Source organism: Centroberyx affinis, unplaced genomic scaffold (genome assembly GCF_046629955.1).
Source record: "Centroberyx affinis isolate AG114_WGS23_722 - 3 ecotype Tasmania unplaced genomic scaffold, CSIRO-AGI_Caff_v1 ptg002862l_1, whole genome shotgun sequence".
NCBI lineage: Eukaryota > Metazoa > Chordata > Actinopteri > Beryciformes > Berycidae > Centroberyx > Centroberyx affinis.
The window spans coordinates 3,731-22,675 of NW_027280997.1; the positions used below are offsets into that span (position 1 = coordinate 3,731).

General features: G+C 43.2%; 2 protein-coding genes across 2 annotated transcripts; one reads left to right on the forward strand and one right to left on the reverse strand.

Annotated features, from left to right (window-relative positions):
- The first annotated feature begins 209 nt into the window (after positions 1-209).
- Positions 210-10,891, forward strand: LOC139658274 (C-signal-like). The gene is made up of 7 exons (XM_071536359.1): positions 210-384; positions 4,706-4,760; positions 7,350-7,546; positions 8,294-8,351; positions 9,310-9,428; positions 10,300-10,410; positions 10,604-10,891. The coding sequence occupies exons 1-7, from the start codon at positions 238-240 to the stop codon at positions 10,715-10,717; spliced, it is 801 nt and encodes a 266-aa protein (XP_071392460.1). The 5' UTR covers positions 210-237; the 3' UTR covers positions 10,718-10,891.
- A 4,180-nt stretch (positions 10,892-15,071) lies between these two features.
- Positions 15,072-18,172, reverse strand: LOC139658273 (breast cancer anti-estrogen resistance protein 1-like; the record flags this gene model as incomplete). Its single annotated transcript, XM_071536358.1, is given in 5 exon segments — positions 15,072-15,137; positions 15,139-15,504; positions 15,506-15,646; positions 15,952-16,041; positions 17,288-18,172. Coding segments are annotated over 5 exon segments (1,548 nt in total), but the record flags the coding sequence as incomplete, so codon positions are not given.
- Between the last annotated feature and the right edge of the window lie 773 nt (positions 18,173-18,945).

Consider the following 18,945-nt stretch of genomic DNA (forward strand, 5'->3'; position numbering starts at 1 on the left):
CTGGCTGGATTGACAGATGTCCGCGAGGCGAAAGCAGGACAAACCTGTGTGTGGGATAGGTGTCAAAGTACAGATGGAGGTAAAGCACAGGCTTTTGGAGGGTTTGGGCTTAGTCACTCCTTCCTGTGCAAACCTCTGTGGAGCGTATATCTATACAAGTTGTGACGCAGGCAGGGCTAGGCGTCAGTGCAACCCTCTTGACTCGCAGAGCAAGCAGGCAGTCTGGTCCAGTTCAGTATGTCAGCGCAACTGGGAGGCAACATTCTGGTGACCGGGACCAACAGAGGCATCGGCTTGGAGCTGGTGAAGCACCTGGCGGAGAACGCGGGGGAGCGGGACCGTGTCTACGCCTGCTGCAGGGAGCCCGAGGGAGCGGGGGCCAAGGTGAGACACTTCGAAATCAGACGCTCTCATGTTTCTCACAGTGCTCTCTCTCTCTCTCCCCCCCCCCCCGCCACTCCTCCCCGCGCACACGTTGTCAACTGGTTTGACAGCTGGAGCACAAAGAGGAAGACGGAACATGACTTCATTTGAGGCTTTTTCTAAGGAGCATGGGTTAAGGACCGACGTGAAAAGGTGCAGTGAGTTTTTGGTTTTTACTGCCCCATGGCACAAATGACTGCAATATAGGGGGGGGGGGGTAGATAAGGTTGTTGATCAATATCAGTGACTCAAAGATTACTTGGGCAGGTGCCAATATTTCGTTTTTCTCCTTTTTTATAGTGTTGCAGTCTGAATTTAAAATGAATTCAATTTGGATTTTGTCAAAATATGTTTTCAGAATTCTTTGCAAATTCATAGAAAACTAGAAGGGAACTCGGAGAGCGCAGACCTCCGCCAAGGTTCGTGCTATTGTTGCTTATTCGTGATTCGGATCCAGATCCGCTCCAAAATCTAATGGGTTCTTCCTCGGCCCATGCTACACCCTTCCCCGAAGTTTCATGAAAATCGGGCCAGTAGTTTTTCCGTAATCCTGCTGACAGACAGACAGACAGACAAACAAACAAACGGCACCAAGAACGTAATGAAATACTGAAATATGTAAGTGTTCAATCCTTTGAGTCAGTCTGTAGAAGCACCTTTGGCAGCGATTTCAGTACGGAGTGTATTTTGGGACGTAAATTCCACAAATAAACAATGAACATGTACACTCGCAGACAATTCACAAATATGTAACACAATTAAGACGTTGGTTTGTGGACATATCATTTTCACAGACTGGCTTTTTTGGAGATATATTGACAAAACCCATTTGGACTGCTCCTTAGCAGCAAGACGCCATGGAATAAATGCATCTTTGGTATTTGTGTATCCCGATACACAAATACCTTGGTTCTACTGAAGTGGGGAAAAATAAAGTGTTTTCATTTTCACAAATACATACAGTATATATTTATTCTTTTGGGACCGCATATTTTTCCAAGCACAATTCGGCACATAAATTGTTAAATGCATATTTGTGGACCATCAGTCATTTGTGTCTCTTCCTACATTTATTTGTGGACTTTTGTCCCTTTTGTTTTGCTTCCGATTCACAAATGCCTCGGCTCCACCCTAGTACAGTAGCCCATCTGTTCACATGGAAATCTTTGCAGTGGATCGGCCAATCACAGGAGGAAGTAAATCCCTCATGTAGCCTAGTAACTATAGCTAACTTGGAATTGTGTTTCTTTAGCCTAGAAGTAGATTTAAGTTAGCATCAATCGTGTGGTGTTATCTTTTTGAAAATAATGATTTTTGAGATAATTTCTTAAACAAAAGGACCCATCTCCATTTAACTCAATGGATGCTGAAAACTTTGAAGCTCAATATCTCAGAACTATACTGAAGGCAGATAGAACCTTATAATTCTAAGCTCACGCAATATCAACAGTGTAAGGACTGAAAAGGACAAGCTGCGTAACAGGCATGTAAATGCGGGTGTGAATTGGAAGACACAGGAGCAGAACTAGTTTGATGAACTTGTCCCGGCTTCAGAGCCAACTGCTACATTGTGAATTAACATCTCTCTCCTTTGAATGGCCTATTCCCCAGAGCCGTCTCTCTTCAACAGGTCACACTGCCAATCGTTTGATCCGTCCACTGCTCTATTTACTACAAACTGCCAATGCACTTTGCACTCCTTTGTGTCACTGTGACCCACTAAAAACCTAAAAAAAACAAAAACATGTGACATTCCCATACACATATCACACACTGACTTTCCCCAAGCCAGTGATTCTCAACCTTTTTCATATCAAGGACCCTAATTTAGTCCACTTTAGAGCCACAGACCCCCATTTGATGAGATTTTGTCTCTCTGACTCAAATTTGAGAATGTTTTTATTGTCAGATATGCTTTTTTCCAGAATTCCATGACTATCTTTATTGTAGGTAGAGAGATAACAGAGAAACTATGATCAAATCAGTCATTCTTCTACATTCTCTAATTGTGTTAACTTCTTATAAATGAATTAATGCTGAAGTTTAACAATCCATAAACTTGCTGGGGACCCCCTGGAACTCCCTCAAGGACCCCTGGTGGTCCGCGGACCCCACGTTGAGAACCACTGCTCTAGACACTCAGAACATTTCCCCATTACTAAACAACTGTTATACAGTATGTATTTATTCTATATACTCACTCACTGCACACTGTTAAAATGTCCCCATTCACATTATTACTAAATGGTGCATCGACATCTATAAACATTGATGACCTACCTAATCTATAACTGACAAAACACCAACATTTTGTTTGCTAGTGTAATTTTTATATTTTTTTGTATTAACTTTGTTAAGATAAAATAAAAATAAAATGTAGGCTTGATAAGCGGGACCTGTCCACCAATCACACAACTGAGTAATAATTAACTCAGTATTAATTTGAATGGGGACATTACAGCGTGAGTAGCCCACATAGAATAAATACATATAACAGTTTTTTCGTAATAGGGAAAGGCTCTTCGTGTCTAAGTCAAGAGTGTGATGTGTATGGAGTATAATGTAACATGTTGGTTTTTTAGGATCTATAGTGAAATGCATGTAATAAGTAGTATAAACAGTGACAGTGATACAAAGGTGACAGTGATACAAAGGAGTGCAAAGTGCATTGGCAGTTTGTAGTACAGTAAATAGAGCAGTGGAGGGATCAAATGCTTGGCAGTACGACCTGCTGAGGAGAGCCAGCTCTGGGGAATAGGCCGTTCCGGTCTGGAGAGGTGGGAGAAGTTATGCAACAAAGGAAAGAAACGTCAATTCACAATGCAGCAGTTGGCTCTGACGCCAGCAAAAGTTTATCAAACTAGTTCTGCTCCTGTGTCTTCCAATTCACGCCTGCATTTACATGCCTGTTACGCAGCTTGTCCTTTCCAGTAATTACACTGTTGATATGCGAGGAACAAGAGGATAACAGTTTCTCAACATTCCGATCGCATCATTTCTTATCATTGCATTAATGCGTAATTGATTTTTCATTGTATCTTGTAATAAAACAAGTTGATGTATTAAATGTAATAAATTCCAGATTCTCTTGGTTTAGTGATTGCATTTTCCCTATTGTTAAGATACAGGTAAGTGACAATGTAATGGAAGCAGCTGAGTAGATGGACATACGATACAGATAGATAGATAGATAGATAGATAGATAGATAGATAGATAGATAGATAGAGAATATGTTGAAAGTATACTTTATGTTCAAAGTATGGCAAAGTAAAAGCAAATTAATAAACTATTCTGAATGATCGGCAACCTGTGACAAAACATTTCTATCATGATGCAAACGATCTTTTACTGGAAGACAATCCCACTCATAGTGGCAGAGGTGGAGACTTGAGTCACATGACTTGGACTCGTGTCCCAATTTGAATTGCTTGAGACTTGACTTGATGCGTGACTTGGGACTTGAGATTTGTTCCAGCAGACGAATGAATTTAAATTCTGTTTTCTGAATTTGTATGGAATGATTGAATGTATTGAAGTGGAAACTGATTCTAGAAATCAAACTCATGATGCTCTTACCAAGTTTTTATCCTATTAAAACCATATTGCATTGAAAAGTCCTAGATATTTCGTTTTCTTTAAGATATGAAATTGATACTGGACTCTTGATTTGTTCTGACTTGACTTGCTGTTCTACATTTAGACTTGAGACTTGACTTGAGACTTGTGCCTAAAGACTTTCGACTGACTTGGGACTCGAGCAAAGCTGACTTGGTCACACCTCTGTCTCTGTCTAGGTGCAGGTACAGGGTAGTGGAAGGGACTTTAGCTGTATTTAGTCATGAGTTTTTTGGGCCTAATTCAACAAAAAAATGTGTGATGGGAGGAAACCACTTGATCACCCAAGTGACATAACCGCACTGTCTGATGGTCCATTTATGACCGCAGAGTCTGGAATTCTTACATCACATCCTGTGTGTTGGTAAATGTACTCATGAAGAATTTCTTGCTGCACATTGGTTTCCCGTCACTGCCATGCTGCGGTTTTTGACGCAATCCCAGATGGTGCCAATGCATTGTTACAACAGCTTCTAATGGTAAATGTTATGCTATGTTGATGTATAGATAGATAGATAGAGCTTTAATTGAATTTAAGGTTGATACTGTACATGATAACTCACTGGATATTATCAGCCTTAATCTTTAGCTAATTTAATATCCATTCTCTTTTCTTCTCTTCCTTTCATTCCGCCTTCCTCCCTCCTCCTCTCTCGTTCCCATCAGGCCCTGAGAGAGCTGGCCAATCGGCATCCTTCACAGATCACTGTGGTCCAACTAGGTAAACACGACACACCCGTGTATACACTGCAATATTTTACATTGTAGATACAGTTACAGCAAAGTTACCCTCCCAGAATTAAAATGGGCATTTCCATTAAACTTCCACGAAGGGTCGAATGGCAAAAAAAATTCTTGTCACTGATCAAATCAACATGTTAAGATGAGGAAATGTGCTGTTTGTGACTCATTAAGCAGGTGTGTTTTCATTGCAAAGGCATTTGGCTGAACATCCCAGTGCTAGTGTTAATCATTTACTTTTTGTCGGTGGTTGCACCTTTCTTGGGAGTCTCATGCCCTGCACACACAACCCGGTCTCACGGCAGTTAGTGAAATAGTCACGAAATTTCATCTATTGATTCGTGTACATGGACGCGATTTTTCCATTTTTTTCGTGACACTTTCCCAAGCAGAGTGACTGATGGGAACACAGAGGAGGGAGGATGAAATGGTGATTGTTCAAACCGGGCGTTACATGTTGCCATGGTGCAGAATTCAAAGCAATCAATTAAATGCACTGCCATAGTCATTTGGAAGAACAATGGATAGACTTTAATGACATCCAATTTGTCAGCCTTTTTCATATCAAGAACCCCTAATTTAGTCCACATTAGAGCCACGGACCCCCCATTGGATGACATTTTGTCTCTTAAACCCAAATCTGAGAATATGTTTTATCATTAGATATGATTTTGTCCAGGATTCCATGACTATCTGTATTGTAGGTAGAGAGATAACAGTGAAAGTATGACCAAAATAATCATTCTTCTACATTCTCTAATTGTGTTAACTTCTTGTAAATGAAATAATGGTGAAGTTTAACAATTCATCAGTTTGCTGGGGACCCCCTGGAACCCCCTCAAGGACCCCTGGTAGTCCCCGGACCCCACGTTGAGAACCACTGAGTTAGGCAACTTGGAATAGGATCCGCATCAGGAACAACAATATATTAGAATTTACAAAAAGTGTGAAAAACATCAGACGGCGGTGTAAATTAGCATTTTATTTATTTATGTGGCAAAAAAAAAAAAAGTATTTTCCATAGCCACATGAGTTGAAGTGATTTGATCTAAACAAACTATATATGAATTTGGACAATTGTATGTAGCATAGTGCAGGCATTTACATGTACTGTTTTAATCCAAAACACCACGTCTTTCTATGAAGAAAATTTTGGGGCTTGTGACTTGCAAACGGATGTTTAAATGAATATTAAATGGCATTGGAATACATGCATCTTTTGGCAAGACATATTTTCCATTTGTGGATCATCAGATATTTGTGTTCTGTGAGACTATGATTCACGGTAACACTTTACAATAAGGGTCACTAAGTTAAGGGTTAGTTAATGCTTAATAAGCATTAACTAACTTCAGAAGGAAGGAAAACATCATGAACTTTTCAGATCATCATGTAAAGGCCAATTCAACTGTACTGTGTAATCAAATACAATGAAATTGCAGATTTAAGAGAACCAAGAACATTGTCATTTTAATATTCCTAGCAAAAAAAACGTGCTGGCCCTCATTCAACAAGCTATCGTGTTAAACCGTGCAGAATCTACCGTGACAAAGATCCTAAGACTTGTGAAACGTTCTCATGCCACCAAAATGAATGCAAATGACATCTTCATCATTTACGTATGACACCCAAAATTATGCCCGTGTGATGACTCTTGGCCTACAAAAAGGAAATTCGCATACCCTGCATGCACGCTACAGACTGGAACATAGCCAAAGATCCAAAAAGCAGAGATTTAGCGAAGCAGAAGTTGACGTATTGGTTGCAGAGGTTGCCGCCCCAAGAGAGTTTTATTTGTCTTAAAAGTATGACTAAAGGCTGTCATAAAACCAAAATTTGGCAAGCAATCGCGTTATCTGTCAACATGTGTTTCAGCTGACAAAAGGAGCCTCCAGGAGGTTTTTGTCTCGCAATTCTACGAAGACGCCCGTTTCCTATCCTAACCGTGCCATGTTCATTCTCAGGTCAGAAAGAAACCGTCTGATAGTAATTATTATTATCATTATTATTAGTTGACACCAAAGGCCTGTGGCAGCCTACAATGCCAGCAATTCCAATAGTTTTCCATGCGCAACACATCGAGGTCTTTGAAAAGAGCGTACACGTTTTCCCAGAAGACGTGAGAAAGATCGTAGGGCTACGACAACGCTGGAAGAGATAAATGCCGAGTTTTGAGGTCCGCTTTAAGATCAGACTTGATCGTACGATAGCTTGATGAAGTCCAGTGTGTGTTGATTGTGAATTCTGTCATTTTCGTCTCATTATGATCTGAGAACTCCATCGCTGACAAGTAGGACATACTGTAGTTTCATGTCATTTGTAGATTTGTTGGGAATTTAAAGCAATATTCCATTTAGTTTTAACATGGGGGTTATTTGGCTCTTCACCGCCATGAAAACCAGAATATAAACTAATCGTCAAGATCAGATGCAGCTGGACGAGTTTGTAGCATTCAGATTTTTACTTCCCATTTATTTGAATGAGGCCACGAAAACAGACTGAAAACTAACATTTAGCACATTCGTGAACAGATTCGTGTTCGTTTATATTCACGCGTTCATATCCGCAGACACATCGGACGAGGCCAGTATCTCGGCTGCCGTGCAGACAGTGGGCGAGCGGGTCGGGGCCGGAGGTTTGAATCTCCTCATCAACAACGCTGCTATCAACAGACCGGCCTCACCGGCAACGCTATCTCACACCGGCAAAGCAGACATGATGCAGGTGTACGAGACCAACGTGGTCGGACCGTTTCTCCTGGCAAAGGTGGCTTCGTTTTTCCTCACTTTTCTCTCTTTACAGTGTACATGCAAACACACATATATGGCACACTGGACTGTAAATCTCTTGCTTTCTTGGTGCTGTATCCCAAAATGACTGACATGATTGGAGGAGGGAAATGGCATGAAATGTTATTGATAGGTCAGATAGTAACGGGATACAGCGAAGAATTTCAACACCAGAGCATGTAAAAGAAAAATGTAAAAACAGTATGAGAAAAAAGTTGGATTACAAAAACACAAACACAACATACTGAGACAAAGAAAAAAGGAATGTACGATACCAAAATATACCAAAAATGTGAAATATATGCAGTATGAAAAACGAAACATTCTAGAAATATCACACTATATGCAATGTATAACAAATGTAGAGCAGTGTATTGCTGCCACGGTGGGGAAAAAAAACGGCTTAATATCTGGTTATAACGAGAAATTTTCCTTGTTATTACTACATACCAATTTATTTCATTATAACAAGAAAAGTACCTTATATATGTTATAACTTATAACAACACAGTTTTTATCACGAGAAATATGTTGGTATGTCACAATAATGAAAAAAGATCATTATAACATCAAGTCATTATAACATGAAAATATCTTGTTATAACCAGAAAAAGATCTTGTGATAACATATACAAATATCATACATTTATCATATCATACATTTATCATATTCCTTCTTTCCTTCCTTCCCCTTCTCCTTCTCTCTCTCTCTCTCTCGCTCCAGATGTTTCTTCCACACCTCCAGAGGGCAGCAGAGTGCGGGTCACCTCCAAAGGACAAAGGTCAAGGGGTCAACATCTCCAATTCTCTTCAGTTTTCTGTCTTCTTTTTTTTTTCTACTGTACAGCTGACCGTGTTTCCCATGATTAGAAAATGTTTCATGACCCTCAAGTCAAGGCAAACCACTGAATATGCATTGCAGTCAATGGTAAAAAAAAACCCCAAAACAAAACCCAAAAAAACCCAACTAAATTATAACTAAAAAATTTTTTAAGATACAAGGTTTCTGCAAGTGACTGTTAATTTGCATAACATCAGCTATTTTTTTTTATCAACAAGATATTCTTTCTTCTTTTCTCTCTATTTCTTTCTCATTCTTTTCTTGAAGTATTGCTGTGGGTGAACTGAATTTACTTTCAATTGTTTTATTTTGAAGTGGTAACCCATGAGATTCTTGTTATTTTCTTAATTTGGTCTCCATCTTTGGTGCTAAGGCTATCGCTGCTCATGCCAACTATCCAGTTCTACTTCTGTTTATTACAAACTACTGCTGTTGTGCCAAAATTTGTTTCCCCTGAGTAAATGATCATGAGGGAAATGTAATAATTAACAAAAGAGAAGTAGCAGACTAATGTAGAGCCTGACCACTCCCTGTTGAGTCAATTGTGGTTTTGAGATAAGATCACAAATAAGCCTGATTTCTGCTCATTATGAGGCAACTAGGTAGGTCACTTTCACTCTTTTTTTTTTTTGAAAAGATAAAACAACTCACAAAAACTGAAATGACTCTTAGTTTCTATCAAGGCGAAGACACACTGTCAGGGGAAACACATTTCTTTTTTACGGGAAACAAATTTTGACACAACACTAGGAAAGAGCTACCAGAACGGCAAATTTAAAAGCTTTCATGAACTGGCTATAGGTTGAATCACTATTATGTTGTATCAACCAGTGATAGACAGTAGCAAAATTAAAATGTTGTGAATTATTACTTTATCATCTTTATCGTTTGTATCTCAGGTGATCGTATGTCCTGTCGGAGGTCGGCCATCATCAACATTTCCACTCTGATCTCCTCCATAGAGAAATGTCCAGAGAACTTCCACGCTGCACAGATGTACCCGTATAGGACCAGCAAGGTATAGCTGGCTTACAGTATGCTAAGTACATATTAACTAACCCTTATTAAGCATTAACTAACCCTTAACTTAGTGACCCTTATTGTAAAGTGTTACCGAATGTCTCAGAGTCTTATGTCTGTAAATTGTCAAGTGGTATTTCATCAGTAGTAAGTAAACTATTCAAAATGTAAAAATGCCATTTTTTCTCAGTAGTAAAGCCACTGCTGAGAAATACACCAATGGGTAAAAAAAAGTGTGACAAAATGCCCTACTCTCCCCTACTGAACTTGGGAATAGGGATGGGAGGATATAAGATTTTATCTTTTATCGCGATAAAAACACTCAAGATAATTTTATCTTGGTGAATTTCCATTATCGGGATAATCGTGAATGTCCTCACATGATCGTGAATATCCTCACGAGTGTCTGGAAAAAGCTGTCTAGCTCACTAACGTACAGTCCTGTTGATTTACTGATTTATTTTGAATTGCCATTTGCCACAAGGGGGAGCCCGCATCTTTCCAGTCAATCGTCGGTTGATAGGTAGATTCTTTTTATTAATGGATTTTTTTTTCTCTCATTGTGATTACCTGCTGGGTGTTGGCGAGAGTCTGAATGTGTCCTTGTTTGTTTTTCACTAAAAAGGATGTTCACAAAAAAAAGATGTGTCCTATGATGCAATAAAAAATATTTGTTTCCTAACAAAATGTAAGGTAAAGTGATTCCAGTATGTTTTAGCGCCATTTTAAGAGTTTTAAGCATATTTTGATGATTATGGGGATAATATCGTGAATCGCGATTATTTTGGCCAGGATAATCGTGACGTGAAATTTTCATATCGTCCTATGCCTACTTGGGAATGAGCGGAACTTGTGCCTTTTCCCACCAGGCGGCGCTGAACATGCTGACTCGCTGTCTGGCCGAGGACTTCAGGAAGCACAACATACTGGTCGCCGCCGTCCACCCCGGATGGGTTGTCACCGATATGGGGGGGGAAAAGGTGAGGACAGCGAGGGAAGGGAGGGAGGAGGCGATTGGTGGATTGTGATTGGTTTAAAATATCACGTGATTGGTTGTGTTGCCTTGTGGGAAAGCGTCTCCAGTTCCTTTTCTGGCTCTTCATTCTACTTATTCTCAGAACTTTTTTTAATTTTTATTAACTTTTCCCATTGCTGTCGTCGGCTGTCCTCCAGGCTCCTTTAACCCCTCGGGACAGCGTAGTGGGCATGCTCGGTATGATGTCATCACTCGGCGACAAAGATAGCGGGATCCTGCTGGACTGGGAGGGCAAGCGGATCCCCTGGTAGCGGCCACCGCGGCAACGGCGGGGGACGGACAACTTTATCATTTGGGTCATGTTGCGTTTTACACCATCTGGGAATCTTCAATTTTTTGTATTTGAGGTAGATTTTCCAACGGTTTTTTTTTTTTTGAGTGACAAGTGATGTGATTTTAGTGTGATGGTGTGACTTTAATTCACTGTGTCGACTCTGCAAATTTCCATTCTATGGATAATAAAGTATCTTGAATCTTGTGTGTGTGTGTGTGTGTGTTTCTCCCCTTCCACTATACCAGAGACTAGCAAGCAAAAGAAAGCAAAAAGGTTTGTTGATTATAAAAAAAAACAAGACTAACCAGACATATACACAAAGGCACACATATACAAAGAAAAATACATTATGAACAGAGTGGCTGTCACTGACCTTATTTTTGATGCCATGTTTCCACATTTCATATCATCGTCATAATGGAAATGAGATTTTGTGGATCTACAGAATTGTGTTTTTAGGCTACACCCACCTGAGCTGTATCTGCTATATGTATCATCAGTTCTGGACCTGAAAATAAAAAGTGTATTTTACCCAGAAGTCACAACACGCTGTGCAATACACTGGAAAAGATGGTAAATATGGCTGAGAGTAGATCTAGAATTCACTGCCACTACTGTCCTTATATATTAAAGGCCAGCAGGGGGAGCCAGAGATCTAAGAGTGGTTGAGATGTGTCAGTGTCATTAACCAGGCTCTTCTTACTGTAAGAGGCCTAGTGTTACAAATACCCACGCATAGGCATGTGTACACACACCAGATCCCACTGGCGCACACACTGCCATGTTGTAATGTGCATACATCCACATGAACACACAGGCAGGTGCACATCATCATATGCTATTCCACTGAAGAACAAGACCAAAAGAAATGCTGACATTCTCTTTTATAAAACACTTAAAGCTTTTTAAACCTCTAATTGCTGTTTATTCATTCTCTCCATTCTCCATTCCACATGACTGGACTACAAAGTCAAGGATTATGTGCATAGATAATGATTATTGGGCTATGACAAAGGATAGGACATCCAGCTTTTAAATATGACACAAGTGGAAATGTTGAAGTAGTTTGCACTTTGGTCGCCATCGATCTACAGGTAACTGCTAAAAAGGAGATGAGTACTTGAGGGATATGAAGCATATTGCTTCCACACAGGTGTGTTCCCTAATTGAATTGAGCCGTTCATGCTTAAGGGTCTAAGGGTGTAAAAGATTGCCTGGTAGACCTAGTTGCCCGTTATTTTGGTTAGGACATCTCAGTGACTTTGAGAGAAAGGTGACTGTTGGAGCTTGTTTGGTAGTAGCTTCAGTAACGAAGACTACTCAAACTTGCTGACGTTTCTCTCAAGTCACAGTGAAGTTGATGCGGACATGGAAGTCTAACCGTGCGTCCACACTGCGAGCAACTCCATCAACAAATCAGAGAAAGTCCACGGAAGCGACCAGGGAATCTGTTCCGTTGTGTGGACACTCGGCCGAGAAAAGTCGACCACAATTTCACTTCTCATGGTCTTTGGCCCTCAGCGACTTCCTTGTTGCGCTTCCTTGTTTCCCTACTGCTGTGATTTTTGTTTCATGAACCATAGTTTCGCCTGGTAAGTGCAAAATGGGCGAGAAGCTGATTGCAGTCATTCAAAAGTTCCCCAGTTCTCTAGAACTTCTATTTGAATAAACCCCATGGTCAATCCAGTCGATGGTAAGGTCTGAAGTCCGTTTTTTCTAGACATGTTAACTAATCAGAACAATGTAATGCTATGAAACGGAATACCAAAGCATGCAATTGGAGCTTCTGGCCCCACTTGCAATCAGTCAGAATAGAGCGACCCATCAACCAAGTTGCCCGCAGTGTGAACACATGGTCAGGAAAAGACATCATCGACGGGGCAACTGTGGACCAAAGTTGCGTCCTAGACCGTGACGTTCGCGCATCGACTCGTGATACAAAACACAAGACAAGCGACTCTGAATCAGTTGGCTGCGATGTTTATTAAGAAGTGACCAGGTAGTTTCACCAAGTACAGTCCATCGAGAACTTCACAGACAGGGATACTGTGGTCGGGGATGGTCAGTGAGTCGATGGGGCAGTGGAAAAAAAAACAAACAACAGTCACGGCCGAGACGAGCGATTCTTAACCCTGTGCTCAGGTGGAACCGCACACCGAAGGAAGTCTACAGGCCTGAGTGCTTGTTCCCTAAAGGGTTGTGTAGCGGCTCTGTTAGGGTTGCGGGGGGGTTGCATGTTCCTGGCGTGGTTAAGATTCACCGGACCCCTTAGAGGGAAAGGACAATGCTAACAAATAGAGAGTCATTCTGAGCGTCCATCCTAGGGTATTTCTATCATGATGGGAGCATGACAAAGCCTCCAATCCGCAGGTACAGCAGAAGTCACTGAATGGTTTGATGAGGATGAGACCAATGTAAACCGTATCCCCGGACTGTTACGCCCACTGGCAATTATTGGAGATTGTGAAACAGCATTTTCATCATCATCATCATGGAATTTCTTGTTGAAGGATGGTGTCAAAGCCCTTCAATAGAGTTAAGACACTGTTCTGGTAGCTTATGGTGGTCCAACACCCTGTTAAGAACTTTTAGATTGGTGCTTCCCTTAGTTTTGGAAGTTACCTGGATGAGGAATTCTGCCACTGAAACCAGCAACCGCCCCCAGTAGTTGTACTTACTTTCTGATAGCATGTGCTAATAAGTTATCTTTGCCAAGCAACAATTCCAGCCAGTAAGCAGAGTGTGAGAGCTAATATTTGGTGGTAAAATTTGAATTCCATGAAGTAAAACCTGAATCACTGGAGTCTTTCCACTTTTGTCCTAGGTGGATATTTTGGTAAACGTTGCAGTTCTAAAACAAAGTCGTCCCACGTCAACGTCGCGAGTCTGTCGTCAGGATGACATCATTGTCCCGTCTTTGTTTCATTGTCGAGGCTTACAAAAACCGAGATACCACAGCTTCAAAGAAAAGAGGAAAAACAGGTTTAATTTCATGTTCTTAACCTTTTACACTCCTTTTCTCTAGTACATGCCTCTTGCAAAACAACCTAGGCCGAATTTTCCAAAAAGCAACTTGGCACTGAGATCAACTTTAATAATTGTAGAATTGTACAATTGAAATTATATGGGCAACCTTTTGACAACAATAAGGGATTGACACATTAGTGTGGACAGCTTATTGGGCTACAGGCAATAAATGTAAGGCTCTGATACACAGGCATTTTGGGCATTTTAGGCAATTTTACAATTATGACCAACTGTATTTTGCCTCTATTCATGCTGTATTTGTCCCAGTTGCCCATCCTGATGCCTGCAACATTGTTGCCTGTGTTGATCGCCTCAAGAAGTTGTCCATATATCATCACTGTGTAAAAATGTAAAGATCATTGTGCGCTCCGGTGTTTTTTTTTTTTGGAAAGTGTGCCTTGCCTCAGGGATGGAGAAGAGCATAGAAGTACTACAACATACATACATACATACATACATATCATCTGGAATTTAGACATCCGTTACATTAATGATACAATGATCAAGAATCAGAGCCATAATTATACAGTATAGCAATAATAATAACAATAATAATAATAATGGATATTGTCTAAAAACTACATTTATGTTTTCATCTTTTCTTTCTTCCAAAAAAACAAAAAAAACAAAAAAAAAACAAATATATATATATATTTATATAATGGAAGTACTTTCGTCACTTCTTTTCTTTCTTTTTTTCTGGCTAAATAGGTAACTTAAATATTTACAATGATTATTTTACAACCATTGGCCCAGCCCATTTGAAGATAAAATGTTCCTTTTGTGTTTTTTTTTTCTAGAATAAAAAGCAGATTGAGGAATGGGGGGGAGGAGAGGATTGAGAGAGAGAGAGGAATGGTCCCAGTGAACGGCGAGGTAGGGCCTGGAGAAAGAGGGGAAAGGAAGGAGGGAGGGAGGGATGGAGAGGAGGTCGGCGTCCCGGTCTGTCCGAACCCCCCCCCCCGCCCCCCCCCTCCGCGGTCCGTAGAGGGGGGTTTCCCACGCTGCGCTCCAGGGAGTGTACGGGATTGTAAAAAAAAAAACCCAAAAAAAACCTCACATTTTGAAGGTCGGTCCAGGGGGGGGGGGGGTGTTTTTTCCTACAGTACTCTGTTGGTGGAGTTTCCAGGGTTCTCGGTCCCCCCCCCCCGCGGCACGGGGTCGACCACCCCCGTTTTCCAGGGGTTGCTGCACATTAGAACCGCAAACATCTCTGATCCTGATCTCTCGCTATTTGGTCGTCTTTGCCGTCCCCCCTCCCCTCCCTCCTCCCCCCCTCCCCTCCTCCCCTCCTCCTCCTCTTTTCACATGACGACCAGCTGCCCGAGCACCGCGCGGAACCGCTGCGTGCAGCCGGCCAGCTCGCGCACCCCGCTCCGTCATCTCGCGGGCGGCGCCGGCCGACGGGTACTGCAGCGCCGCCGCCTTGGTGCTCACCACGATGTCCTTGAGCTTGTCGCAGAGGGCGTTGCTGCTCTGGGCCACGCGCGCCCGCACCTCCGGCGCCGCGGCCTGCCGCGACAGCGTGTCGCCGATGAACACCAGCTTGTGGGCGCTGAGGATGACGAACTTGCTGTGCGCCACGAAGATCTTCGGCGGCTGGTTGGCGTCGACGGCGGCGAAGAAGGCGTCGGCGGCGCTGGCCACCGTGCTCACGTTCTGCTCGCACTGCTCCTGGTAGAAGAGCAGCAGCTGCCGGTCGCCGTGGCACAGCTTGGAGGAGGAGGTGGAGGAAGAGGGGGGGGGAGGGGGAGGTGGTCGAGCCGTTGCGGGCGGCGGGCTGGTTGGCCGGCGGGTGGTGCGGGGACGGGACCCAGCCCGACATGTCGTTGTTGATCGGCCGGCTGACCTCCTGCTCGAGCCGCTCGAACTGTTTGATCTGGAGGGGGGGGGGGAGAGGGAGGGAGAGAGAGAGAGAGAGGGGGGAGGGGAGGGGAATTATTGACTGGGGGTTTTCGTGGTGTCGGTGTTCACACACACACACACACACATACACGCAAAAACAGGCAGTAATTAACGTTTAGGTGGTGGTAATTTAAATTCGTTTTTTTCCATCTCCCGGAGGAAAAGGGAGAGAGATGGAGGGAGGGAGAAAGGGAGGGAGATAAGGGTGGGGAAGCAGAGTGATGGACACACACACACACACACACACACACACACACACACACACACACACACAGGTACCTGTTGCTGTTCCAGTTGTGTCTTGTTGTGTCTGATGATGTTGCCCTTCTCCAGCAGCTGTCTTTGGTTCTTCTCAAACTCTTCCTTTCCCTGGCGAGTAAAGAGAGTAAAGTGAGTGAGTGTCTATTAAAACATTTATCACGAACGGTACGTTTATGACCGGCATGGTTTTTCTTTCATGCCGCATATCCCTGTATGCTGCTGACAGTTTGACTGGCATGCATTGTGTGTTTCCTTTGTCATCTTTACAAATGTTTTTTTTGTTCTCGGGTCTCTCTCGGAAAACGTGATTTCCATCCCAGTGAGACGACAGGAAGCTAATCTTCTATTCTTTATTATCTGATGTCAAACCCATTCTATATCCATTGTGGAATATAGGCGTATGCGTCGAAACCACCTAGGCTTGCTTTGTTGTGGGCGGGTCTTGGAGCAGTTATGTGCACATTTCATTGGCTGATGAAGTTTGTCATGCGCTCTGTCAAAAGTTCCAACTACTTTTTTGGGGGTTGGGATATTTTCATGCACTGCAACTCCATCAATCCATGTGATCCGTTAAAGCATAGGTCTCATTGGAATACATGGCATATTGTCAGTTTTTTGACTGCTCATGTGAACCTGTATGTAAAAATAGACACACACACACACACACACACACACACACACACACACACACACGCACACACGTGGTATAAAAGGTGCAGATTCTTCAGGTGTGTCATCATCCATCATAGCTATGGCAGGTGTGTGTGTGTGTGTGTGGCCCCCATGGAGATGCTGCGTACGGACCATCGATCAGCCTCACAGCTGGGGTTAACACACACTCACACACACAAACACACACACACACACACATGGAGCGGAGTACACCAGCTCAGCTTTCATAGATGTTGGATTTCTCATAGTGGGATGCAATTATTTCTGATGACATATTGTAATGTTTTAAAAAAAAAACACAACACTGTTCCAATGATCTGCTTTCTGATTTCACTTGGTCTGGCATTCTTATGCATTCGATATCAGAACCAGCAGGGAGAGGAATTAATGAAATATGACAATAAGAGGCAGCTTCCAGAGGATATAAGTTGTGGCACTAATGATTTGCTATGGCAAGACTGATGACTGACAAGATATTATTATTTGGTCAATTTGATAATTATTAGCTGTACAGTACAACACACCTCATCATACCCACTGACACCCATGGGTCTCTGTGGGCCAGTTTGCGCCCAACTGGGTTTAGGTGTCAAACATCCAGAACATAGAGTTAATATTCTGATCCCTGAGTCTCCTGAGGTTCATGTTCAACTCTCCTTCCTGTGTGTGTGTGTGTGTGTACCTGTAGATGTACATAGTCATAGTCCTCCATCCAGCCTTCTTCTGTGGTCTCGTACGGCCTGTCCAGACCCTCCTCCTCCTCGGCGGCCGTAAACTTCGGCGGCGAGGGGAGGGGCCTCGACTGAATGTTGGCCTTCTCCCCGCCCTGATAGGTCCCGCTCCCCGAGCCCGTCACGTGACCGCCCGCCTCCCCCGGGATCGGCGGGAGGGGCAGCTGCTGCTGCTGCCGATTGGTCCGTTTGAAGAGCAGCGAGGCGTTGCCGTGGAGGAAGGACGCGAGCTGCTTGGCGTCGTCGGGGACGCCGCGCGCCGTCATGACCAGTCGGTCCAAGTCGTCCCCGCCCGCCGGCGGCGTCGCGAGCGCCGCGGGCGACCAGGCCACGGCGTCCAGGCTCTGGCTGTGCCGCACCAGACTCTGGAACACCTCCTCCATCTTCCCCACCTGCCGGCCCAGTTTGGACTGCAGCGAGCGGTCGGTGGCCTGGGCGGCGTTGGCCACGGCGCCCCGGGCGAATTCCAGGAAGTCTCGGACGGCGGCGCGCACCCGGTCGGCCGCCTGGCGGATGGCGGGCAGGTTCCCCTCCATGTGGGCGGGGCTTCGCCAGTTGCCCGCGATGAACGACATCAGGAGGGAGACGTTGGATTCGACGGCCTGCTGGAGGCGCGACAGGCGCTCCATGGCCTGCTCCAGGTCCAGGATGAGGGGCTTCCCGGGAGCGGAGCCGGGGGCGGAGGAGGAGGAGGAGGAGGAGGAGGGGTCGCGGACAGGGACCATGTCTAAGGAGGAAGAGGAGTGGTTGCTCCGCGTGCTTCCTGTGCTCGAGGCCGACAGCCGCTTGAAGGACAAAGTCAGGTCCTCGTTGGTGGACTGGGCATCGCGCACGACCTGGAAAACAAACATTACCACAGAGTTAGAATAGAAAATATCAGGCTTGATTTTCTGTAAGCCTTGACATTCAGAATTAAAACACTGTAGTAAAACAATTAATTTGTACACACACCCACCGAGCCTGTTTACTGGTGTGTGTATTGTGTAACTCACAAACACTCAAACATTGGGAACATTTACTTTGCCTAATAAACAGGAATGGAAAGATTTTGCCTCAATTGGTCTCCTAATTCATATCAACCATGCACATAATCCGTACCGTATAAATTCACTGCAAATTTCAGTCACGTATATTGTATATAATATCCATACTATGTGAAGTATATCATATCGTATTGTATTGTATCCTACTGTATCGTAACGTAAGGTAACATAAGGTAACGTAACATAAGGTAACGCAAGGTAACGTAAGGTAATGTAACATAAGGTAACGTAACATAAGGTAACGTAACATAAGGTAACGTAATGTAACATAAGGTAAGGTAACGTAAGGTAATGTAACATAAGGTAAGGTAACGTAAGGTAAGGTAACGTAACATAAGGTAACGTAAGGTAAGGTAACGTAACGTAAGGTAACGTAACATAAGGTAAGGTAACGTAAGGTAACATAAGGTAACGTAAGGTAAGGTAAGGTAACATAAGGTAACGTAACATAAGGTAACGTAACATAAGGTAACGTAACGTAAGGTAAGACAACGTAAGGTAAGGTAACGTAACATAAGGTAACGTAACGTAAGGTAAGACAACGTAAGGTAAGGTAACGTAAGGTA

Coding starts and splice junctions, on each gene's coding strand:
- LOC139658274 (XM_071536359.1), top strand. CDS start 238: ATGTCAGCGCAACTGGGAGGCAACATTCTGGTGACCGGGACCAACAGA. Junction 385..4,705: donor CCGAGGGAGCGGGGGCCAAG/GTGAGACACTTC, acceptor CGTTCCCATCAG/GCCCTGAGAGAGCTGGCCAA. Junction 7,547..8,293: donor GACCGTTTCTCCTGGCAAAG/GTGGCTTCGTTT, acceptor CTCTCGCTCCAG/ATGTTTCTTCCACACCTCCA.